Source organism: Tympanuchus pallidicinctus, unplaced genomic scaffold (genome assembly GCF_026119805.1).
Source record: "Tympanuchus pallidicinctus isolate F22 unplaced genomic scaffold, pur_lepc_1.0 scaffold11, whole genome shotgun sequence".
Classification (NCBI taxonomy): domain Eukaryota; kingdom Metazoa; phylum Chordata; class Aves; order Galliformes; family Phasianidae; genus Tympanuchus; species Tympanuchus pallidicinctus.
Genome location: NW_026294627.1, coordinates 12909130 through 12935701, shown reverse-complemented (window position 1 = coordinate 12935701; position 26572 = coordinate 12909130). Strand labels below are relative to the sequence as shown.

The 26572-nt window shown below is 37.8% G+C and overlaps 1 protein-coding gene across 3 annotated transcripts in view; it reads right to left on the bottom strand.

Annotated features, from left to right (window-relative positions):
- AASDHPPT (aminoadipate-semialdehyde dehydrogenase-phosphopantetheinyl transferase) overlaps positions 1-26517 on the bottom strand; it is a 35415-nt gene extending 8898 nt beyond the window's left edge. Inside the window, exons 1-6 of one of the 3 annotated variants that reach the window (XM_052671262.1) lie at positions 26330-26517; positions 25356-25581; positions 12846-12967; positions 12241-12402; positions 5607-5684; positions 3332-3524 (exon numbers count right to left, since the gene is read on the bottom strand). In XM_052671262.1, the coding sequence (XP_052527222.1) occupies positions 3366-3524; positions 5607-5684; positions 12241-12402; positions 12846-12967; positions 25356-25581; positions 26330-26473 (891 nt within the window). In that variant the 5' untranslated portion in view covers positions 26474-26517 and the 3' untranslated portion in view covers positions 3332-3365. Of the gene's footprint in view, positions 1-1230; positions 3525-5606; positions 5685-12240; positions 12403-12845; positions 12968-25355; positions 25582-26169; positions 26255-26329 lie in introns of those variants that run through there. The other 2 variants (XM_052671261.1, XM_052671263.1) reach the window with 2 other exon arrangements.
- Positions 26518-26572: the final 55 nt, after the last annotated feature.

Sequence of the window (26572 nt, the reverse complement as noted above, 5' to 3'; positions counted from 1 at the left end):
GGGTGCTACCAAGAACCTATAAATTACTATCAAATTTATACCACCTCTGTTGATACACCTACCATTTCTTGCCCGACTAAGACCTAGAAGGTTTGATTAACATCAATGCCTTATGATTCCACAGTACAGTACAATGTATATTTTGCATATTTTTTACAGACTTTGTGAAAGCCTGAATGAATTCATATAATCCACTTTTCAAAACTACATATTTTAACATCAGATGTCACAAGTCTCTTGTCACACATAACTGCAATTTGTCTTGAAGTTTTGACAGTTGAAGCTCCTATTCCACTCCAACACTGTTTAAGCAAGATGCATGAAGATTTAGAAGATGGTAATACGTCCAAGCTAAGCACATTCATCTGTTTCTAACAATCTATTCATTAAAGAGCAAAACTGAAAAATCAAATTGAACAGCCATGTTTTATGCTGAGCATACAGCAATGTTCAAAGTTCTCCATGTGGAGAAGCACATAGGGGAGAGAAGATGAGGGAGCACCATAGAGATACTGGTGGGAAGTCTGAGTCCTTACACCAGAAGTTCCTTGTAACAACACAATCTCAAGTACTTTGCTTGTCTCACACAGATGAGCTTAAAAGGACTTTTGTGTATTTATTTGTTAAACTATTTATTGGTCAGACACTACTAATTCCTCAGAAGCATGAGCTTGATCTGTAGTCAAAGGCAGTATATGATCAAAGACTGAACCTCTACTTCTGCAGGGAGCTGGTCAATCCCATTCCATAGAAGAAAAAACAACCCAGCTGCAGCACCTGCTGGGAAGGGCTCATGCTGAGCAGAGCCTGTTTTTGCAACTTCTTACATTTCAGACTCCAAGTTATGTGGTGTGGTCACATTTAGGGCAGTGTGGATGAAACAAGAGATGAGGGAAGGGTGCTCTGGAGAAGGGATCTGAAGGCTGGAGAATTTCTGGATGTAATTGGGAAATTTCTTGCAGACAGAACAGTGATGGAGACCAGTAAAGGTCATCTTACCTGCACTGAGTTGGGGAAAACACTCTGAGGTAGAGAGAAAAGTTATGGCTCTGTTTGACCAGTATTTCTAAAAGCAGCATGCATACTCTGTAGGCATTAAGAACCATACTCTGAGGAAACACAAGGGAGACAGTGTAATAACCATGTATGGACACAGGGCTCAATTTTTATATAATGGGAAATGTGATGCTGGAGGCCAAAGAACCTGGAATTAATATAATCACACAGCTCTACTTGGACATAATATCTACATTTATTTTAATATCTGCATTTGTGACAGACAGATGTTCAGAAAGGCATTCTGATGTCAGAGCATCTAGATGGTCTTTTAGCAGCATGTAAATTCCACGGCTACACAGCTGCTCTTTTCCACGCTGCTAAATACAAGTGTAAAAACTGTCAGTTTGCACTGGCACAAAGCAACCTGACCCAAGTGGCTTTTCACAAGACACCATCATCACCTAATCTTAACCTACTTAAGGTTAAAAGAGATTTCAAGTAGCTCAGTATAAATGAAATACATAGGAAAAAATTACTATGAAGAACTGCAACTTCATGGATGATTCCGTCTAGAAATTAGAATTAAATTAGAAACCAGATGGTAATTTAAACTGTCTCATACAGCTGCAACTGCTGGCAGCCTCAGGGACTGGTGAGGACTGGCACAAACTGGAGCAGTAAACAAGCAGGCAGTAGTGAAGCTCAGTTCTTTCCAGACCCTCTTATTTCAAACAGTCCTTCTTCTTCTCCGGGCTTCTGAAGCCATGTCCATTCTTTCAGCTTGGCAATAGTTCTGGTTATCCCTGCTCTTAAACACCTTTACATGCTTGCACAGCTGGATTATAGAACACTTCAGATAGGACAGAATAAAATTAAGTCAACTGAAGTGGTTAAAAATATCCCATAGCAGGAAATGACGTGGGCACATACCCTCTGCATAGCCTTTTCTGATCTCCAAGGAATTCTAGTTATTTAGTGCAAGTTATATTTCATTTTTGAATCCCATCTGAAATGTTTGACTGCTAATTATTCTACCTCTATAAATTATTCTATATTTCCAACAATTTCAAATTTGAAGTTGCTGAACATCTAATTTAACCCCTGTGGAGTCTGGAGAGAAAATTCACAGCTATCAATGATTTGTGGTTTTACAGAAAAAAAGAAAAAAAGCTCACCAAACAAAAACCATGATTAGCATGCAAAATGAGAGATTCATTAAAATGGATACAAAATTATTAACCCAAACTAGCAGAACTAGAAAAGTTTATCAGCATATCTGAATTCAAGATTATCTACAGTGAAACCTTAAAACCTTACATCCTTATCTAAATTTTGTATTTGTCTTCATAATATGGCACAGCTTTACAACAAATATATTTGCCTTTAGTCAGAACAGAGTAGCCAAATTTTGCACAAATCTAAATTCACAGAAGAGTTATGTTAAACTGTAGGACAGAAATGAACACCTCAGAGCTATGAAAATTGTTCCATGGAGTATGAAACTCAATCTGTTTAGTATGTTGGGGGAAAAAAAAAAAAAAAAAAAAAAAAAAAAAAGGAAGAAAAACAAGCAATTTTTTGTATTATTTCCTCCACAGGACTTAGTTTCTAGGGTTGTGAACCTGTAAGTGCAAGCCTGGGAAATATAACCACTGTATGGCAAACAGTCAATGTAAAAAGCAAAACAAAACAAAAAAACAACAAAACAAAAAACCAACAAAACGCAAAAAGGAAGTAAAAACATCAAAACTTCTATTAGATACAAAAAGCTTTAAGTAAGGTTTTAAGTGACAAGGATATGCAATACTTTTATGTTAAGTTTCCATCTCAAAATAATTTTACGCAGGTTTAGTTCCAAGAGCACAACTCACACTTTTTCAGTTTGTTTTTACACAACTAAACCTCAAATCTTGTACAACACTTGTGCCATGCAGTAGCAGCAATAGGACTTTTACCAATTCCTCTCCTTTATTCACTTCATTGCTGTATAAAATTGTGATTTTTTTTTTTAAGATAAGAGTCGACATTAAGTCCAGCAGAAATAAAACACAGAAACACTTCCACTTGTTAAGCTCTTGCTGACTGACTGACAACATTACTGAAGCTCTGCTTCCTGTTACTGCTAAGGGTAACTACTAAAGTATGAGGCGAAAGGCATGGAGAATCAAAAATCCATGTGGTCAGCTTAGACTTTTCGCTCAGAATTCCTTCTGCGAGGAAGCACACCATCTTCTTAAATACTGACAGAAAAATGTCAAGTTTGAAAAGGTGAATACCAGACTTAAAGGAAAATACATAAAATACGAGAGAACAGTTTTATTTACATATTTACATGTATTCTTACGATCCTTTCTTTCTAAGCATTCTCATCTTGAATCTGAACTCTGTTTCATTGGACTCTCTTGTTTAGAACAAAAATTATCCCAATATGCAGAATCCTCAGATGTAATTGGAATTCCAGGTGCAACTAAATCTTCGAAAGTCAGTAATGTAAACTGTGGTTGATGAGGCTGCATGGAAGATACCTAAGGAAAACAGATATTAATTTTTCATGAAACAGGAAATCTCCATTTTCTTCCTGCAACTTATCCTGAAAAGTTGAAACTACACATTGCTTTCTGAAGAAAAAACATTCCAGTTAAAACCAGTGTCACTGTTGCTAATTTAGGCTCTATATCGACTAACAGAAGCATGTAACAGGGTGTGCAGAAGAAGTAAGTTCTGCTTTGATTCAGTTCAGAAAACTGAGAATGCTAGGGACAAAGAATCCTATAATCACCACAGAATGACTGCTCAGAAAAAAACAAAAAACAAACTATTACATTCTACATCACACATAATTATTTGAGATGGTAGCATCAGGATTTACCAATGGAGGAATGTCTACTCATACTCCTCTGCGTGCACTCAGTCTCCTCACAGAAACTCATAGGGACAAAAGCATTAACAATCAAGCTATGATTCCCATAGTTAAATCCAGATTAAATGCAAACTCAGATATTGGAGATAAGTGTGTCACAGTTTCTGCATTAGTTAAAATGCATCTCAAAGAAAAATAGGCTTGTTCTCTTGCTGTATAGCCTGCTGTGTGCTACCTGCAAGTGTAATTCCAGGAGGGTTAAAAGTACAGTTGCATGATCTGATAGAGGCTGTAAGCTGTTCTTCTAAATACTGTCTACATGTTCAATCTCTCTAAACAAAGATGAAGAACACCCTCTCCACTCAACATATTTAACAACAGATGGAATCCCTTTTAACTGTTTCCACAGAAAATAAGGCCAAATTTATTTCTTCCATATTACTGTTAAAAAGCATCCTGAAAAAGGAACACAAATGTATAGAAATTCTTACTTCATTATCATAGCGAGGAGTCAGAGAATGCCACTTGTGCTACTCAATATTTCCTATTTTCAGTGGACCGTGCTAATGAAATTTAGGTCTTTATAAATTTAGTTAGTGAGCAAGCATGCCTTAGAGACTTTTCTTGATTCAAATACTTTGCATCATAACTCCCAATATATACCACATCTGTTCCTTTTGTAATAATTCTAAGGTGCCTGACAGCGATAGCCACAGTCAGCAACTAATCCTGGTTTCTGTAGTATGCTTGCATGATAAACATACTGTCAAACAGAATGCATGCATTTTCCTAAATAACATGTGACAGAGTATATCCTAAAATGTAGTTTCTATCTGTTTTTTTTGAATCTAACCAACACAAGCTAAAAGATCTGCCTCACTGTGCTATCAAGGAACACAGACACAGATTTTAAAACCACTTTCATCCATTAGCAGGTATTTTTGGTAGCTCCTGCTACAGTCTTTGTAGCTACATAATGGATAACAACAGATCCATTTTCTTGTGAGCAACTGAAATGTCACAGACAAACCTGGTTATTTGTCACCCTTTCCTTTGCTGATTCTCTGGCTATTTTGGCTATGATTTCTCAATCTGCTTCAAATTCGACTTCTGCTGCTATTTTAATGGCCCAAGTCTTTGCTAAATTATAAAGAAATTCCCAAAAAGCTTTTAAGTAGCTTTGCTGCCTCACTCCATAAAGAGACCATGCAGAATGAAGATTAATGCTGCTGTTCTTCCAATCTGTTGGTTGTTATTGCTTGTCTCAAGAACTGTCCTAATGGTTTTTGAGAGCTGGATCTGCTGTTGGATACGTGCAGTGATGGTCTCCCATTACAATGGGAGCTGGTGCAACAGTTCAGTAGTTCAGATTAGTTTCAGTATCCTTTTGCACCTACTAAATCCACCTTTCCAACTTGAGTCTAGCAGGCTGTAATAGAAATCACTGAATCATCTCTTGAATAAACAGAGTGAATGCTGTAGCACATACATTGTAGATTTAACATCATCAGCTGCTGTCTTCTGAAACCATTTCTCCCTTCCAGCCTGTTTCTCAAATAGGCACAAATAGACTAAATGTAACAGTCCTCCAACAATCTGACTAATACTGCAGTTAAGATAAGCTTTCTTCTCCTTGGCCCTAGATCTGAGATGAGGTCTTATTTTATCTAAAGCATCATGCTAAGCTTATGTTCAAGTAACTAGTTACCAAGATACCAAGACCTGCAAACACTTTGTGATTTCTTACATCAGTATGTTGCTGTCCAAATCCCTCCTGTTTCCCAAGAGCCACTGCAACGTGATGATAGTCATCTAACCGTGTTTCCTAGTAAAGATGAAAAACAGCAATGTAAAAGTTTTTTCTTCACTCAGTTTCCAGCAGACTACATACACAGTTAAAACATGGCTAGAACAATACCAAAGCATTTAAATTTTGAATTTAAATACCAAATTTATATTTAAATACCAAAGCATTTACTTTAGAATAGTGACATTCAGAAAAAGCAACAGACCTTCTTAGAAAGTTTGCTGGAGAGCTCAAGGATGCAGCTACAGTTAGCAGAGATGAACTGGTTACTGTTGATGGGCACCATCTCACCTATTTTTAGACATTTATACACCAGTCTGTGATCTTAGTCTTCCTTTATCGTACCTTTCTAAGTCATAAACCATACAATCTATTTTAACTCTTTGTTTGCAAATGAGATGAACTATGAGCTTTCTCTGGAGAACATCCTAAAGACCAAGAACATAGGTGTAAATTTAAAGCAATGACCTTCCTGCTCTTGGCTGTGGGCATCATGCAAGTCCACAACTTCAAATTGCTGACACAGTGGTCTGAAAACTGCTTTGTGAAAATACAGATTTCCACAAAAATATATTTTAATATAAATATTTTAGTTTATATATTTAGTTTATATCTTTAGTTTATGCATATATATGCATATGTATAATTTATAATTAATTATAGTATTTTAATATTATTATTGATGCTATTAATAACATTTTAATATAATTTATATTTAACAGTTTTATTTTAAAGTTCCACACACCCCATGAACACCTAAGAATTCATCATAGGCAATTCATTTCAGAAGAAACTGCTGTTATGTATGGTTTCTGAATATTGATTTTATAGTCAAGTCATAATCCTGTTTTTGTTTTGTTTTTAATAAAGGGGAAAACATTTTCCTTGTTCCTTTATCAAAAGATTTCCATACCGTATCTGCACAAACTTTCTAAAATGGAAACCAAGAATAGGAAGAATTTAATGTAAAAACAAACCAATCTAGATGCTACCATTAACCTGAAAATCAGCTACTTGTGTGGATATCCTCCTGGGAGGTACAACCGAACCTCCTATTTCCACTTCTTTGGGAAATACTAACACACCGTATAATTACAAAAAGAAAATATCATCATGTCCTCTCTTCTGTGATTCCCCAATAGCACTTACAAAACAGGTACCAAGATGCTCAGCTCCAATGTACTGAATCCAGTTAAGACAGTATCTGTTCTACTCACATGCAGAAGAACCACTAGGCTGGGGCACTTCACAGTCAAAGATGTGGGTGCCTTGGCCAACAAGTGCTGGTGTGAGAGTAGAAATAATGGCAAGTAATTGTTAAAGTTCTCGCAACGCTTTGTTCTTGTCCTGAAGAAAAATGACCATGTCCACTTTTTAATCATTTTACTTCCTCCCTACCCACCTTTTATTTTTTGCCTGTCCAAAAGGCTGAAGACAGATGAGACTGCACACAGTTCATCACACAGCAGCCTACATCCGTTGTCAAATGACTGAAAACAATTGTTACAGCTTTCAGCAAAATGCACGTTTGGTTTTGTGACATGAACTGATAGATTACTTACCGTTGATGCAACAGTAAACATAGATCATGTAAAGTCTCTCACATATTGTTAACAAAACTATTTTCTGTCAATTTCAAGTTGCATTTAAGTGGAAGTGACTCTTTAGATAATAGGGACTATTCTCTTGCAGAGACTCCTCCTCTCACTGAATAATTAATTCAGAGGATTCTCTCCCATTTACTTCACACATCCTCAGTGCAACAGAGGTCAGAAAACAGTTTTCAGCATCTTCTAATTAAATGTAGCAAACTATGCCCTACATTTTATCTTCATTGCCTCACTGAAATGTAAACCCAAAACAAACATAGGAGATCTTTCCCGGCTCCTGCTAATGGCCAGCAAAACCCTTACAGCGTGGAGTTAATGCAGCACAGAGATGCTTAAAAACAGCATATCAGTCTGTTTCATATTCATCTGGAGATATCTGTACACAATCTTATCAATTAAATCCAACTTCTTACATGAAAATGAATGACTAAACAAAAACAGAAGCAGCACTGGAAACAAAAACATTACAGAAATTCCTCTGGTTTTGTGAAGATTCCTGTCTATAAAAGAGAGAATATGTAATAGATCAAAATCTGTTTTTCTCTGAACCAACTAAAGGAACAATGAGACTTATAATTACCTCATTTCAAAGGCTCATCAGAATGACGTGTCTGGGATTCAGATCAGTCTGGATTCACTAAAACAGATAATTTATGAGTAAACTGCACCTTCACAGGCAGCAGAACTGATTGCTGTCTGAATCCAGTTGGATTAGCTAGTTTTGGAAGCAAGCTTTAATTCCTATTTCTTCCTCAAAATAAAACATAACAACCTCCTCTTATCGAGGGAGAAAGACTCCATTACTATTGCATGCTAACAACCATTACTAAATATGCTTCAAATTAATCCAGGTAATCTCACTTTGGAAGTAATGTGTTTGCATGCAGGCAAACAAAGCAAGTATTTGCTACCAAAACATCCAATCAATCATTTGTGTAGCAGCAGTGATGCCACGTGATTCTCAAACCCTGACTGAAGTTTAGGGTGAATGGGTGCTCCCTGTGTACTGATTATACAAAAACTGAGGTAGGGAACAAAAAAAAGAGTTATCTAATAAAGACTCCAGAAACTGCTATCTGACCACTCTTCCCAATTAACTGTATGAAAGTGAAAAAAAGTCACAAATACACTTTATTAAGATTCATCATTAGGATTTTTTTCCATATATATAACTGTAGCAGGTCTGCTGCAGATAGATATTATATACATGCAATTCCCTCTCTGAACTATAAAACTTGTCAAAATTATCATTGACAACTTCCTTCACCTACATTAAAATTAACTACTACTTCATGCTGTAAGTTTATTTTTCTTCAAAAGAAGGAAATGGATTATATGAAACTCATTGATAAAATTATATAAAAAAGTAAAAATCAAAATGTATGTCTTCATCTTAAATTAGCACTCTGACACAAATACTGTACCACACTTCAGTGGATTACTGCGTTTTAATTTTTACTACATTTCTAATTTTTATGTTTTAATTTTTACCAAACAAATTGTCTTTTTTTTCTCTCTCTCTAAAAAAAGACACGTGCACTGCCCATTGCAAACAAATCATATGAGGGCTGCTCCGAAAGCAGCAGCTTGTGTTGGCCCACAGCATCAGAGGCGGGTGGTGGTGGTACGGCAGTAGAGGTCAAACCTTCCCACCAATATTTCATCAACATTTCATGCTGCTGCTGTGTGACAGATGGCAGCAGAGAGGCAGTCTGACAAAATGGCATCTGGCATGGAAGTGCATATGAAGAAAGTCGCAGAACTGAATTCCTCCACGTGGAAAAAATGGCACCCACTGACATTCATCAGTGTTTGCTGACCATTTGTGGAGACCAAACAGTGGATGTCTGCGCAGTGAAGCAGTGGGTGGTGCTCCTGTTCATCACTGGTGAAAATGCAGAGGTAATGGTGGTGACTGTGTTGAAAATCAGTGTTTTATAGCTGAGAAATTTCTATATCAGTGTTATTGCCCCTTTGTATCTGTTGTAGTTTCCACAGAAATAAATAGGAGGCATTACTTTCAGAGGGATCTACTTATCTAGCACACATAGTAAGATAAATGTTGAAACTCAATTTACGCTTTTGAATGAAGTTTTATTGTATTTTTCGTCCTATTACCTCCAAAATAGTTAAAGGGAATGTGAGAAATAATCTCTAGAGAACCATATGAAACAAACACCTAAAACTAAGTCAATTTATCATTAACAAGATGTTCCTGAGCTACTGCTTCCTACCCAAACTCAAAAATACATGAGGAATGGCAGAAGGAAAAAGTACAAAACTAATCCTTTAGGTAAAAAGGAAGCAAAAAGGCAACTATACAACATATATTTAGTGTTTACAATGAAATGGAAAAAAATCATGTTCGCAGAAAATTCTACCTACAATGTGAGGAAATTTAAAATGCATGTTCCCCTAATGTGATTCACTACTATTTCTCTTGACTTGTTTTTTGGCTTGCAAATGAAGAGGCAGTAAATTTTTTTCAAGTCTTTATGCTTTTAAGTTGCTTTTAAGTTCCCATTGTATTCTCTCAAGGAGATTTCAGAGTATTTTTGTATACCTTAAGTTGAGAAATAAACTTTTTACTTTTTTTCTTTAAAAAACAAAAAACAAACAAACAAACAAAAAAAAAACCCAAAAAACAAAAAAGCAAAAAAACTATCTCCTACTGTTGGTAGGTGAGAGATAGGTACGGTTGGTAAGCTAGATTCTCTTTAAAACTCAAAGGAAGAGAATCCAAACTATGAGATAACTGGAGCCTTGCTCTCTCTTTGACCATCTCCTACCATACAGACCTGTGAAGTAAAACTGAACTTTCTATCTGACAGAAAAAGTCCTCTCAGGTAAAGTCAGCACAAAAGAGAACACAAGGAAAACTCTGTATCAATAACAGGAGTCTTAAAGGTAATTCTCAGTGATGACTCCCCCAGATTTCTCAAAATTACTGCCTGCAGTTACCAAAGTTATTCCAAGAGTTTGGCTCAAGGCCAAATGATCAAACAAAGCTGAGAATTCTGTAAGTAAGAAAATGGGGACAACATTTTGTCTTCTCACAAGATTCTTTTAAAACTACAGAGGTTCTTAATTTTAGTCTGGAGACAGACAACTGAAAAACTTTTTTTTTTTTTCTCCTTTTAATTAATGTAGATTTTTAAATGAAATTATACCCAGCAGAACTAATATTTTAAATGAAACCTGATAATAAATTTTGTCTTTGAGATAATATAATCTGCATAGTTAGAAGGCCGTGCTCTTGGGAAGCAGTGGGCAAGCATGGAAGCGGAGGTATTTCTCAGACAAAAATTAAATTAAGCTTCTAGCAGTATCACTGAGTTATAAAGAAAAAAGTAAAATTATAAAACATGTAAGTACTACAGGCAGCTATCTATATCATCACCTCCGAGCTATTTTATTCAATCAACCACCAGCATGATCAAAATTTGGAGCTTCAGATGTTCATCAAAAGAGATAAATGCTTCTGTGCCAATGGTACAGTTAGCATTAACACAGAAAACAGTCATGCTGCAAGATGTGCCACAATCCTTCCTAAGATATTTCTTGCCAGACTGTAATTCCCACCATAGGATTTCATGACATGCTCAAATCCTAGAGACCATGGCAATATTAGTATGAGAATTGATTGAGTGTAGGTGGATTTTAAAATAGCAGAAACCCAAATGCGACTACAGATGCTGAAAGGAATGAACCCTGAACAGGTTAAACGTTACTGGTACAAGTTAACTTATGCCATATTTTATTTTTTTATTCACTATATGCACACCATACATGCACTGCGTATGCTATGTAAAGCGAGCATACACCACATACTGGTCATTCACACAAGCTCTACCACAGCAGTCATGTCCAACAATGCAGATACTTGCAAAATGTAATGTTTCACACACACTGCAGGCTGATTACTCAAATGGAATATTTTCTCAATAGAAGTGCAAAGTATATAATCTTTGAATTCCAGCCAGCCACCAACATGCTGCACAATCTAACAGAAGATGGAGACTGGGACAAACAGGAACAAAAATCCCTTTCTAGACAACCTTAAAGTCACATTGTCCCCTCCATTTTTCCTTTCAGTGATAGATTGAAAGTGTTTTTGGAGCACCCTTGATTTTTTTTTTAGCTAATTAAATATTGTGAGCTCTTTCTCTCCCTGTCCTTCAAAACACATTAGATGGCCACTGGCCACTCCCATAGATGTTTCACTGTTAAGTCTCAATAATTTTCAAGGAGGGAAAAAAAAACAAAAAAAAACAACAACAACAAAAAAAAAAACAAGTAAAAAAAAGCCCAAACATGTTAACAAAGACAAAATTCAACACTCAGAAGACTGAGCTCCAAAAGGATGTTCCAATTTAGTAAAGGCAATTGCTTGTAATATCTGCCCATTCCAACACACAGCAACCAGTGAGTACCTCTAAAATTCAAATCTACGTAACACAGTGCTTCTTGTTCATTCAAGCAGGTGAAGGGAAAAAAAAAAACAAAACAACCAAACAACAACAAAAACACAACCAAAAAGATGAACACACATGTCAAGCGTTTAACATAAATGCTAACTAATGGCATTACTTATCACCAGTCTCATTCTCAGCCAACTGATCACAGAATATCCTGGTTTGGAAGAATTTCAAATTTTTTTTTTTTTTACACTTTTCACAAGAGGGGTCTGAATACACTTCACTGAACTTCCTGCATGGCCAGGGATGAATATCCTTGAGTGCCAGAACAATACTAAACGAACAGAAAAAATAAAAAGCCATTCTAATGGATGTACTCTGTAGGAGGATTTTGTGATCAACAAAAACGTTTTTACACGCCAGAGATTTATATCCTACATTTTAATCTGTATCTGTTCAGTGCAGTTATATAGAATAAAGGTGTGAAGTTACAATTAATAAAAAGAGTGCAATGCAATTAAAAAAAATAGTTTGAAGATTTCATACCTCAAAAGTCCACTCTTCCTCTTTTTCTCCATCCAACAGCATCTGGGTCTCTTTATACACCTTCCCTATTTCCATTTGCAATGGGGACACATTAAATTCAATTCTTTGCAAGTTAAAACCAATCCCAACTCCAATAGCCTTTAAGAAGCTTTCTTTTAGGGCCTAAAAGACAGAGCACCATTATCAGAATATTCACTGTTCATACTGGTTGTTTCAATTTACCTTCTCTATAAACATTATTTATAAGCAGACATTGTAGGTCAAATAAATTAAGGACTTATACCTGTTAATATGACAGTAGACTGGCACAGTTATCAAGAGAAAAAAGTTACCATCATTGTTCTTACTTTTCTCACTGTGTAAAAATGAACATCTAGATATGAATCATTTAGCTTGTTCTCAGTACATGTTTAAAACTAGTTATAAATCCCTCTAGAAATATCAACTATATTATGGTTCTTGCAGATAGTCCAACATCAAATAGATAATCTCTATATGTTCTTGAACGATGAAAGTATATGGTTTTCTCATAATTTAAAGAATAACAAAACATGCTAAACAATTTACTACTATTGTAGTCTTTAAATAGAAAATAAATGTATTACCCAATGTCGATGAAACATATCCAGCTGCATCCACTCATTATTCATAGACTTGATTACATGCCACTCTGTCTCAGTAAACTGTCGTTTCATGATACGAAAGAAATTTGGAATTGAGCTACTCCCTATGGATTGGAAACAAATATTTACAGGAATTTTAATAGAGCAGCAAAGGTAAGCACATGAATTATTTTACTGCTCTGAAGAAAAGCTCACTCATAAGAAAAGAAATATGAACACCCGCTGCTCTGCAATTGGAATTTACATAGCTTCAAAGCAGTGAGCAGATGCTGCTGACAGTTCAGAACACAGTATAAAAAAAAATCATTCCTATGGCAGAATTATTACATAACAAAATCTGATATGAGAGTCAAATACATTCCGTATTTTCAGACAGCATTTGACCAGTGGAGATTATATACGCATTAAAAAATTATATCCAGCTATAAAGAGTAGCATATACAATCTTTAGTATTTGACTGCTTGATCTAGTAACATTTTATAAAACATTTTACAAAACAGCATGCTGCTTGTCAGAACTCATGAGGCTATTCTGCCTTCTGTTGTCAGACAGTGGGATATGAAACAAACACTTTAATGCACATGCAGAAATACAGACCCTCAAATTTATCATACAGACAAAAGAAAAAGAAGCCTTAAATTGTTGGATTAAATTTTAGCCTCCACAAAAATGAGCACAGCTGTGTGCTGCTGTCACAGCTTTTCAGGAACTACACCACTTTTTCCCTGTAGTCCTAATGTATTTTGCAAGAGACACTACAGATTGTGTGGTTATATTGGTCAGTGGCATTCCTACAATGCACTGGAAGCTATGGACATCATTACACACTTCACTAACCACCCACAACCTGTTTGATTAATCAGTATACCATGCAATTTGTCCCACAGGGCTTACAGCTGGCTAAGTAGACAATGGCACAAAGCAATCTATTTTCTTTAGTTGGGATAACCAAAATCTGGATAGAGAAAATTCCACATACTGAGACAGTATTTTTTTGTATCTTATGCAATATTCTTGTTAAGGGGAAAATACTAGTCGTGTTTAATGCAAACTAATCTCACCTCCCTCACTGCAAGGCCACTCTCAATTATTCCATAGGGATTGTAGCAACTGGGAGATGTATCTGAAAGTGGAGAAAAGCAAACATTGCTCCCATCTTCAAATGGACAAGAAAGAGGGCTTGGGGAACTGCAGGCCAATCAGCCTCACCTCTGACCCTGGGAACAGCTGACAGAAACAGCTCATCCTGTAAACCAATTACCAGGCACAGGAATAGGAAGAAAATCATCAGCAGTAGTCATCAATGAGCATGGATTTATCAGGGGGAAGTTATGCTTGATCAACTAGATAAGCTTCTACAAGAACATGATTAGAACGATGAGAGCAGTGGAATTCGTCTTCCTGAACTTACGTCAGACCTTTGATACAAACCCCAACACAATCCTCATAAACAATCAGCTGATGCATGGGTTAGATGGGCAAGCCCAGTGTGCAATGATTATTAAACCTCTTTAATAAAGTGGTTGTCTTCTACACGTACATAAACACTATATAAAAACAGATATTGGCTGCAGCAATATTTGGAGTCACACTAAAGGAAAGACCCAGGTTTCCTGACCATTTCCTTTCCAGATCATACTGCAAAATGGAACCTGACATACTGTACATATATCATGGCATTGATATTTTAGAGATGCCTTCAATTTTCTTTATAGACTGCAGTGAAAAAACTTCTCAACATAGAAATTATGATGGCAGTTGCTGTAGTTAGCTAAAGGAATGATCCATGTCAGGACAGAAATAACATTCTTTTCAGGAGAAAAAAAGAAAGAAAAGCAACCACAACATCAAGGATGGCGGATGACCAAGGCACACATCTGCGAGATGCTCCAACTTCCCTGAAACAATGAATAAACTAAACAATACTTCAATTTGGAGAAAGGTCTTTAATTTGCTGAGTTTAAATGGACTTTTTTTTTCAATGATCAGATGACTGTACTAAAAAACACTCCAAACTCTTTAATTTCTCCTCTTCCTTTTTGCAAGTATTTAAGGAAAGGCCAGCATCTTCTTCAGATCATTCAAATTATGAAAAATTCAAGAACTCCCTCCTCCTGCTCTCAACAACACATGGTTGTTAACACCAGCAGACAACACTTTCAGAATCTAGAGGTTTCCTGCATTGTCAAAGCTGTTTTGCCTCACAAACTGTATCACTCAACATGGTGTATGCACATTATACTAAACTATTCAGTACCTAAGATGTATACCATACCCATTTACACTGCCTTTCCAGTCCTCATTCCTTTTTGGCCCTTTCTTCAGCTGTGCAACTACACTTCTCTGTTAAGATGCTGGACAGTCATGTTCAAATTTACATGGTAAGCTGGCACCTCCCCCCAATGAAAAACTCAGGCACTGTTTTCTACTGAACTGCCCTCCCCTCCAGTTTCCTTTTTAATATAGTGCAATAATTTTGCTCTGAGGAATGGATCAGATCACAGGCCTTGTGGCTCAAGAACCCACTAGCAGTACTACAACTGCTTAGTCTGTTTCTCCATATTTGTTTGAGTATCAAAGGAAAAGAGATTCACAGAATCATAGGAAATTTCAGATTGGAAAGGACCTCTAGAAACCATCTGGTCCAACCTTCTGTTGAAAACAGGGCCTTATATTATCCAGGGACCTGTCAAGCAGAGTCCTGAGGGAGATTCCACCCATGCAACAACATATTTAAAGGATAAAAACAAACAGAAAGCCCACTGTGCAATAGCTGGGAGAGAGGAGTAAGAAATGAGAGAAGCAGCTCTGCAGTGTCAGTGCAGAAGGTGAGCGTGATGTGCTCCAGGCACCAGAGCTGAGATTCCCCTGCAGCCCTTTCTCCTGAGAGGCCTGTGGAGGTGCAGGCTGTCCCACTGCAGGCCACAGAAGATCACATCACAGTAGACATACACACTGAAGCCAGTAGAAGACCCCACTGCAGTGCAGGCTTCTAGCAGAAACTCCAGCTCACAGCAGAGCAGGTTTTCTGGCAGGAACTGTGCCTCATGGAATATCCAAGCTGGACTAATATCTTCCAGAAGAGCCACACTCCATGGAAAGGACCCATATTGGAGCAGATCTTGAAGAACAGCAGTCCATGATAAGGGCCACACTGTAGCAGCTCCTAGATGACTGTATCCCATGGAGGGAACCCATCCAGAGCAGAGGATTAGTGTGAGGAGGAAGGTAGGAGACAAAGTGTTAGAGACTGACCACAGAATGGCCAGGGTTGGAAGGGACCTCAAGGATCATGATTCTCCAATCCCCCTGCTACATGCAGAGCCACCAACCTCTCCATTTAATACCAGACCAGGCTGCCCAGGGCCCCATCCAATCCGGCCTTGAACACCTCCAGGGATGGATGGGGCATCCACAACCTCTCTGGGCAGCCTGTTCCAGCACCTCACCACTCTCATAGTAATGAACTTCCCTCTGACATCCAACCTAAATCTTCCCTCCCTCAACTTAAAACCATTTCCCCTTGTCCTGCTGTTATCAACCCTTTCAAAGAGTTGATTCCCCTCCTGTTTGTAGGCTCCTTTTAGGTACTGAAAGGCTGCAGTGAAGTCACCCTGCAGCCTTCTTTTCTCCAGGCTGAACAAGCCCAGCTCCCTCAGCCTGTCTTCATAGGAGAGGTGCTCCAGCCCTCCAGTGATCTTTGTGGCTCTCCTCTGGACCCTCTCCAACAGCTCTCTGTCTTTCTTGTACTGGGGGCTCCAGACCTGGACACAGTACTTCAGATAGGGCCTCACAAGAGCCATATGCCTGCACTGCTCAGGACTGGGGAAGAGGTAGAAGAGTTGGAGTGAAGCTGAAACTCAGAAGGGTCAGAAGACAGGAGTTCTCTATTATTTTCTTTCTCACCATCGTACACTATTATTATTACACTATTATTAATAGGCAATAAATTATCTTAATCTCCCTCATGCCAACTCTATTTTGTTCATGACAGTGATTGGTGAGTGATCTGCCCATCCTTACCTTGACCCACATCCTTTTAAATCTTGTTTTTCCTCCCATGTCCTGTTGGGGAGAGGGAACTGATGATCTTAAGACATCTTTTCCAATGTTAATGATTCAATGATCCTTTTATCCTCTGCTAGTAAACTTTAAAGAATATTACATCCTTAGAAGTATAATCTGACTAATAGTTCAGAATCTGTCTCCGATATATTAAAAAAAAAAAAAAAAAAGTAAAGTACTGTATTGCATTAAAAAATCTGATACCGTGACAATTTCAAAAAGAGTGAGAAGTACTAAGTGATAGTGGAATAGTCCAGTATCAAATCTGGAAAATGGTTGTTCACATCTATATATGTTTTTTTTTGTTTGTTTGGGTTTTTTTTTTTGCACAAACTATATTGAAATATGTAAATATATTATATAGAATTATTCTACTTAAATGACAACTGGCCAAAAATCTGCTTTGCATCCTCCCTGTTACACAATAAAAATTCAGATAACATATAAATGATTCATTTTAAAAAGATGTAGGAGAGAGAACAAAGCATTAAGTCCGGTTTGAGAAAAGGTTTCAGAAATAATAAGTAAATACAGGGCTATTTTTCTCCATTTTTCAACCTGTTAAAAATAAAATGAAGTAAGTTGCCTTTGCAGGAAAATATAAAGCCATAAAATTGAGAACTATACATAGCATGCTACTAATAGTCCTACAGACAGCAGCATTTACCAATACAGAAACCTTTAGACTGGTTTAAGTTTACACTTCCACAAACACAAGGTCAGTCCTAAAAGATCTTGGTAATACAATGTTCTCTTAGCAAGCCCAGTAACTCTCCTGCCATACCCGATGTTAGTAAAACCATGACATGCCTTCTCAAGAATACAGAGGGGAGCAAATGGCCAAATGTCCTCAGTACAGTTGTTAAACACTTCTACAGTCAAAATCAAATTGCTTTGGTCAGATACAAATTAGCTTATATTGTGTTCTATAGCCAAACCAATTAAAATTGAAGGCTAAAACTACTATTATTAGCTTACTGACCAGCCAATCTCTAGAAAAAAAGAATAAAAACAGAATCCTACCTGCCTTGAACTGAATGAAAGAAACAGGTCAGTGATCACACAATTGTAGGGGATGAAACGGACCACCAGAGAACACTGAGTCCAACCCCCAGGGATCAGGAACTAATACCTAATCAGTACATTTCAATTCATTTTCAGATAGCAAGTGGGCCTAGTGACAATGAGAAACGTACCGGCTAGTAAAACGAGCAAGTGAAGTATCAATGGATCAATCTGCTTAGTGTAAAACACAACGTAGCTATAAATCCTGCAAGCAAATGAACTGTATAGAATGAGCAAGTGTTCAGGCTCTTCAGCTGCCAATCCTTTGGTATAGGACAGGACTCAATCTCTTGAGGTCCCTTCCTACCCCAGCAATGTGATCTCTGAAGGAAACCTAAGTAAAATGATACAGAGAAAACATTCCCTCTGCAACAAATGCCCAAGATGTTTACTAATACAATCTTGACCTTATACAGATATTTAGAAACTGAGAACAGAAGACAAATAATTATCTAGATAAATGATCAATTTAGAATAACCAGACACAAAATTAACAGGGCATGGTTTTTAAATCTATTAGCTCACACAGCTTTAGTGTTCATTGGAAACTGGATTGGCATTCTGTGATCTCTCTACCTTCCTGTCATTATCTGGTGATTCTCACAGTGAGATATTTTATATAGATATATATATATATATAGTATATACTCTTGTTTTTCAACCAGTGACAACATCTTTTATCTTGGCATACCTCAGAAATGCAGCACCAGCCTTAAAATGCCAAAAAATTGAGGTTGCCTCTTTTGAATCACTCAACCTTTCCCAAACTGTAAAAATGGAAATAGGAGAAAGAATCAACATAATTTGATTGCGTATATTATTTTCCTCCCACCCAAGTCCTTGTAACATTAGCAAAACTGCCATGGGTTCAACTGCAGTAACTCTTGGACCCAGTAGTGATTAAACTTCTAGCAAGCTATCCTGACAGTCAACAAAAGACAACCAGGAATTGTAATTGATTAGATAGCTCTACCCCAGAACTGCACAGGAGCAATAGCAATTTTGATATGGCTGTGACCCAGACAAAAAAAGTAAAATTTTATTTATCTGGATACATCACATCTGATTCCACTTCAATTCAGAGACCGGTTGTTTATGGACTGCAACAGATATATACTGCCTGCTTTCAATTTGCTTCTAGAGTAGAAAAAATTCAAGTGGTTAAAATAAACAGGATCTTATTAATAAAGATGATTCAGAAATTCCAAATTCATTTAATAATATGTATTTATTCATAGCTATAACGTAAAGCAATTAAGACAATAATCAATAACAAAATAAATACCCTTTTTTGCCTACATTAATGGTTGTACCCTTTATCTGTTTAAAAGAGCTTACAAGAGCTTACACAGCCACATCGAATAGAGCTTGAAACAGCCCCAGCATCCCAGCAAAAAATGTAAATTACCCACGGAAAAAGGTATAATAACCAGCTTTTCTTTACTGAAGGTATCGACCAGCTAAAACAATAATCATGTTTTGTCAGAATGGCAGGAACTCCAATTCCTTTCAACACTGAGATTATGATGCATCACGACAAAATTAAACCCTAAATCCCCAAACCTAAATAAACCCAAAAAATGAGCTGTCTTTTATCGAGGTAGTATGGTTGAGAACACAACTACAGATCTGAAAACATCAAGCAATAAGTGAAACATGCTTATACCTCTTTAAAGGTCACAGACATTTAAGAACATGACAGGAGGAAGTTGGGTGGTGAACGCACCCAAGAATGCACACAGAAAAGGGTGGTGATGCACTGGAACAGGTTGCCCAAGGAGGCTGTGGATGCCCCATCCCTGGAGGCATTCAAGGCCAGGCTGGATGTGGCTCTGGGCAGCCTGGTCTGGTGGTTGGCAGCCCTGCACATAGCAGGGGGACCGAAACTGGATGATCATTGTGGTCCTTTTCAACCCAGACCATTCTATGATTCTATAATGTTTCAATTGAGTTTTGATTAAAAAAAACCAAAAAACAAAACACAACCAAAAACCCAACAACCACACAACAAAAACCTCACCATGTTATTAGCACAACGGCACCCAGATATAAAAATCACATTTTCCTGACAAGTCATAGCATTACGCTGCTGTAACACCGAATTACCAAAACCTTCTCATTGCAAAATGTAAGATGCAACACAGAAGTCTGCCTTAGCATAGGAGTCTCAAAGCCAGATTGAATAAACATTCTATAACGTTCATTCCCTAATGAACAGTATAATAATTTTTCACACTTAGAAAATCCCCGTTTCTGTGCATATGGTTCTCCTTCGCCCTCTCCCTCCTTCAAAATAAGTAAGCATTATTTTAAATTTGGGAATCAATTTCTGCTATACAACAGTGAAAGAAACCATGTAAGAATAGACATTAGATAAAACTTATAAAGCCAACTATCAAGAGTTATAAGATTATACAGCTAAAAACCAGCATGTTTTTCTGTTTGGTCTTCCCACAGAGAAGAGAGAGCTGTCAGCTGTCCTGCAGAACCCTTCCCTCTTATCAGCATATGCACGGGTCCACGCCAGACACTGTAGGAGCTGCCTCTTATCCAGCCAGTAAGTTACACAAAAGATGTAAGAAGAAGATGGATGTACCGCAGTATAGCAAAACCACAGCATGTCCCACACATCTATCTTCCAGAAATTTACTGTCTCTGTTCTACACTTCAATACCATTTCCTACTCTAATGAAAATGGTTTTATGTTAGCATACAAAAAGTCTTCATAAAGGACTGGCAAAATTTTAAGAAGAAACAGTTTACCCTTAAAGAGAAGATTCAGTCACAGATTCCCTTCACAGTTTATCAGATGTGAGTGCTTAATCAGCTACTGGAGTGTTTTCACAAAACATGACGTAATTCCAGGTTAAAACAGTGTTAGAAATTTGAATAAAAATAGAATAAAAATAAAATTGCTGCATAACATTCTTTACGTTTGAAATGTATGTTCAAAATGGCTGTTTCTTCCCCATTTTCAAACAGACCAAGAACAAAGAAATTCCTCCCTGTTTACTCATCAAAAGGGATAAGACCACTGTGATACTTTAGTTCAATAAGGATAAGCTAGTTACTTCAGTGCTGTTGTAAGCCTAAAATCAATGTATTTCCATATGTATAAATTCTGACATCCTTAACCAATCTTTTAAAAAAAAGCATTTAACCAAATTCCTTGTTTAATTTCTTCATCTCTAAAGAGTGCAACTATATATTTATAGTCACATCACTAGATAATAACTTGGCAATTACCTATTGTAGCAAAAGATTAGATGCTGATTGCTATAAGAAAAAAAAATAAAATAAAATCTAAACCAGTTAAAACTTCATTCACAGTAAAATGAAGTATGGCAAGATGGACAAAACCACTCAAATCTGTCTTCATACTTCTTTCAAAAAATCCTTATTGCAAACTTTGGAAAGCAAAAATTAGAAAAGCATTAGAAAAGCTCAGAAGTTTCTCCAAACGTGACTTACCCAAACATGGCCCAAAACAAGTTAACACTTGTTGCAACATTTCTGACAGAGTCATTTCTTTATTGAATGGGTTAAAATAATGCGTTACCTCTCTGTACAAATGACATCCAGTTACTTCCACTAACAAATTTATAACACAGTACGCATTTTCCCAAAAATTTAAGCATTCATATTAAAATAATCTGAAGAAAAACAGTCTTTTACCTTAGTGTTTCTTCTTCAGCTAGTCAATTAAATGGTGTTTTAATCTACCACAATAATTTTCTGGATTATTAAAAAAAACTCACCACCTCAGGAAATTGTAATTTGCAATATCAAAACAGGAAGTCTTCCTCTTCAGCTATCAGTACATTATCTATTTCAATATCTGAACAAAGTACAAACCCTGATAAAACGTTGCAAACCCATGGAACTTGTGTAGAACTGTCTCTATCTGCAATAGCTTTTTGTGCAGCCCTTCTAAGTAGTTTCACTTTTCAGATTTCAATAATGCAGAAAAAGTAATACGGAAAGAGGCACCTTCAGTATTGATCATAAATCAGAAATAAATAGCACAGATTAAGAGGAAACCAGATGTTTACGTGCACTGATTTTTATGTGTATATACCAGCACACAGTTACTGGGCATATTTTTTGAAACTTGCAACTACATGATATTCATTTGTGCATTTAAAATACATATTTTGTTCACTGGTTGAACATAAAGAAACAACATTGGAGACCTCCAGATTCTGTAGGACAGCGTCACAGGATGGAGTGTTCTGTCCTTAAGCAAGCATATTTAAAAAAAAATACTGCAATGTACTTTGTACATATGGAACTCTTTGTCCTTGTTGCTGTTCCAGAGATTATAGCCTATCTATGCAAGTCGTTATGCTCAGAAATACGTGCTTTATAACCGCAGGACAACAGCACCATCCAGTGGAACTGTAGGATAAAACACCACCAGTGAAGTCAAAGGTATCCTATATTCACAGCATGGCATAAAAACAGATCTTGTCTTCTCAGAATTACCACGAACTTTCTCAGAAAGTATTTTAGGTGAGAAAAACTACTAGCATTAGTTCATAATACAGAGACTACAATTACAAATTCTTACATCCTTAATGTTGCTTATTCACTGGCTTGCTTCCCCACCACACACTACTAATAAATTCACATTACTATAAGATTATCTTTTCCAAAGATGTGCATTATAACTCCAGCAAGAAAACTGTATGGCCATAAACAAAACCTATATGAAATTCTGGTGCACGATGTTTTTTAACTTAATTCACAAGCGTTTATGTAAAGTTGCACAACGTGGAAAACGCAAGGCCAGGCACTGACACACTCCTGACAGTCACTTCTTGCATAGAATGACAAGCACATAAGTTCCTTCTTTTCATTACCATAAGATAGAACATATGTGCTCCATACAAGATGTTGACTGCTGAATTACTCCTGAAGAGTATGCTAACTACTGAACTTCAGAAATTGGAAATGAAAGCAGCAACCTTGGAATGATGTGTTTCATACTCTACTGCTAAAGATTGTCATCATGAATTCAGACTGTGGATACAATGACTGTCCCAATAGCACCATCTTCTGCTAACACATACCTAGATCTCTGTGAAAATACTGAGATGGGTAAAGTAGCATTAGAAAGTATGCATGTTCGGAATCACATCAGCCTGCATCTCACGGGAATCATAGAATCACAGAATGGCCTGGGTTGAAAAGCACCACAATGATCATCCAGTTTCAACCCCCCTGCTCTGTGCAAGGTCGCCAACCACCAGACCAGGCTGCCCAGAGCCACATCCAGCCTGGCTTTGAATGCCTGCAGGGATGGGGCATCCACAGCCTCCTTGGGCAACCTGTTCAAATGTTTCTAGCTTGTTTTGGACTGGCCATCCAGATACATAATTTTTCAGCATGACCTTATTACAAAAATGTCAATTTAATTTCATCACTGAAGTCTTCGGAATTACTAGCATCTCCAGAATAACCATTATTTTTCTCTTTATAGGTAAAAACACTGAAGACTGTCTGTATCAGATCTCTACTGTTTTGTCACAGCAGCTGATGTTCCCAAATCCTCACAGCTGCTGACTGCAGCTGTTCAATACAATGCAGAACCATTTGCTCTACTGCAGGACTTCAGAACCACTGCCATCAGCAATACTAGGAAATGCTGGCAGGAGCCTCTCTCGATACTGAAGAAGTTATGAAATCAATGCAGTATTCAAAGACCTTCTGAGTGTCTTCCCTATCCCAGTAGGAGAGGGAGGTGGAGGCGAGTAGGTGGGTGAGGGCACAGCTGCCAGCCATCACAGTCTTTGAGTTACAATCTGGGGCCTAATGACTCAAGGTAACAACGTAATTGATTGGAGAATGCTAGACAGAATTAACGGTTTTAACATATGTTTAACTTTTACTTCCTGCTTCTGGCTACAGCACTGACTGACTTGCTTTCAAACGTGCCTACTTGCTCCATGGCATGCTCCTGCTGTACATCAAATTTCAGGACTTGTTAATGGCTACACTCAGCATCTGCAATTTGCTGCGCTGTTCATCACTTTATTTTGTTTTGCCTGGAAAAGCCACAATAAAAGCAGTATGCACAAGCACAACACAGTATTTGGCTCTGCATTATTCCAGTCCCTTCAGAGATGCATATGCACTAAAGTGGCCTTATCAACACCCCACAGTTTCTATCAGGAATATCCAGATGCTTTGCTGTGGGGTCCTCCTCAGGCTATAGTGGGGACACACACTCCAGCATGGTTCTGGAGCCTTTCTACTCCTGCAATAGCATTACCTGATGACCATCATTTTTTGAGTTAGTCTGCAAACACAGGGAATTGAGTCAGATATTTTTGCTTTGAACTGTAGTAAAGTTTCTATGCATATTTACAAAATGTACCATTCCAAAAATTTAATGCTGACAATAATCAACAAAAAAGCATACTGCATTCAGAAAGATATGAAGTTAGGGTTTTAATTTTTTTTCATACTACATTAAAACATTTTGTAGCATGATGTGCTGGACAAACTGAAGATTATAAACAGAGATTTTCTCAGCTGTGTTACTGGTTAATTGTTTGACAAGGATTTTCAAAGTCTGAAAAATATCAGTATATCCTAAATCTCAGCATACTTCCTTCTCTCCATCACTGAGCATTTGTGAACAAAACAACCTTCATAAAAGTGCACTTAAAAATATCCTTTACTAACAATTTATAATTGGTATTAAATAAATACATTCCAATTTATGCTTTTGATCCTTTAGTTTACTAAGAGTCATGTTAGCTTAAAGTTTCATCCAATTAAATAAACCAACAGGAGATGTTTTTGAATGTAGCTCCATGCTAGGGATACCTCTAGCACACTCAGTTGATTCCCTCTCACTGAAGATTACTGTACAGACATAGCAAACATGCCAGTTTGTTGCATTCCTGGACCCAGTGCTGATGCATACAATGTCTACATTTACATGAATGGGAAAAAATATTCAAAGCTACAAGCTGTTAAGGTCTCAGAGAATTGGATCCCACTCCCCAGCACTGAAAGCTGTCCTTGTTTCTACCTCCCCAATGTTTAGCAAACCTGCAATTAAAATATCTGCAGGTGCCAATCCTGTCAACATCACAACAGGATTCATGACCTTATTCTTCCAGAGTTCTGGTTTCTAAATATATTCCCATTTGGTGCAACAGGAAACCTTAAGCAAACAGTAAAGAGTGTGTAATAGTTTTTTTTTTTTTTAAAAAAAAAAAAGCAAATATGTGCACACACACTTCTGATAACACTAAATTGCTAGGACACAGATTGATTACTTGGGAAACTTTGATGTCTTCAGCACTTAAAACATTACAGAATCTGCTTTGGTCACAGTAACGCATTACCTGGTAAATCAGTCTTCATTATATCAATGCCAACTTGAAGCCCAGGCTCAGCTGCAAGAACTGCATAATCTCCTTGATGAGAGACGTTGAAGTTGTAATTTGAACATACACTGAATATGTTGTTTGCCAGGAAAGGTTTTCCTTTCGATGTCCTTTGCAAGTGTATTTCATTCCAAGGTATGAACAGCTTTTCTGCAATTAGTTTCCGCATCAGCAGGCGACCAGCCTATGAAATAAAATGAAATCAGACAGAACTATTGTGTGATGTGTAACATCACTGTAGCTGCTAAAACATCACCTGCCTAAAAAAGTACGTTTTCATTATTGTCAAACAAAAGCGAGCTTTTGTGACAGATCATTTAGGTTTGCCCCTTTCCAAAAGCCCTCGCCAAGTAAATTTAGCCAAAAACCAAAAGCTTTTCACCAGAGCTGGGTTCGCAATATGCATATCACTATCAGCACAGAGCCTGACAGGGTCCGCAGAAAGCAGACTAAGCCTTGAAGGCTGACATAAAATCAGTCCTTCTCTATCTTATTTACTTCAGATACTTCGCTGCACTGATGAATACTCTTTGTATTATCCTTCATACACAGCAAAACTCTCCAAAGCTTCCTTTTATGAAGAGTCATCCAGTGACTCAGGCACTACAAGAAATGCTGACCAGCTGAAAGCGCGGGGTCACTGCTTACAGACACGTCAGCAAAAAGCCTTGAGTAGCGCATTGCTGCGTAGGATTTAAATCCTAAACGGATCACGCGGAAGTCTCAGAATGAAACAGCTTTATTCTCCTACACACCGCCCTCACTCACTCACACGTAACCTCACGGGTCAGCCGGTTCTGCCTCCTCCCTCACGTCACGCCGTAACGCCACCAGGACGCGCTCGCAGCCCGGACGGCCGTTACGCTGCACAGCGCAGCCCCGAGGGAGCCGCTCAGCTCCTCCACCGCGCCTCCGCCCCCCCGTGTGTGTACCAAGGCGGCTTTGGCATCGCGAGCATAGACAAAGCGGCCGATGCGCTCCTTCTCCTCGGGCTGCACCAGCCGCGCCGCCAGCAGCCACTCCTCGCGACGGGGTCGCCAGGCGGCGCAGGGAAAAGCCCAGCGCACGCCGCCCATAGTCCCGCAGCCTTGACAACCGCGCCTGCCCACCCGCTGGGCGGGAAGGAGGGCAGGACAGGCTGTGGAGCGGCGACAGCCAATCCGCTGTCAGGGCGG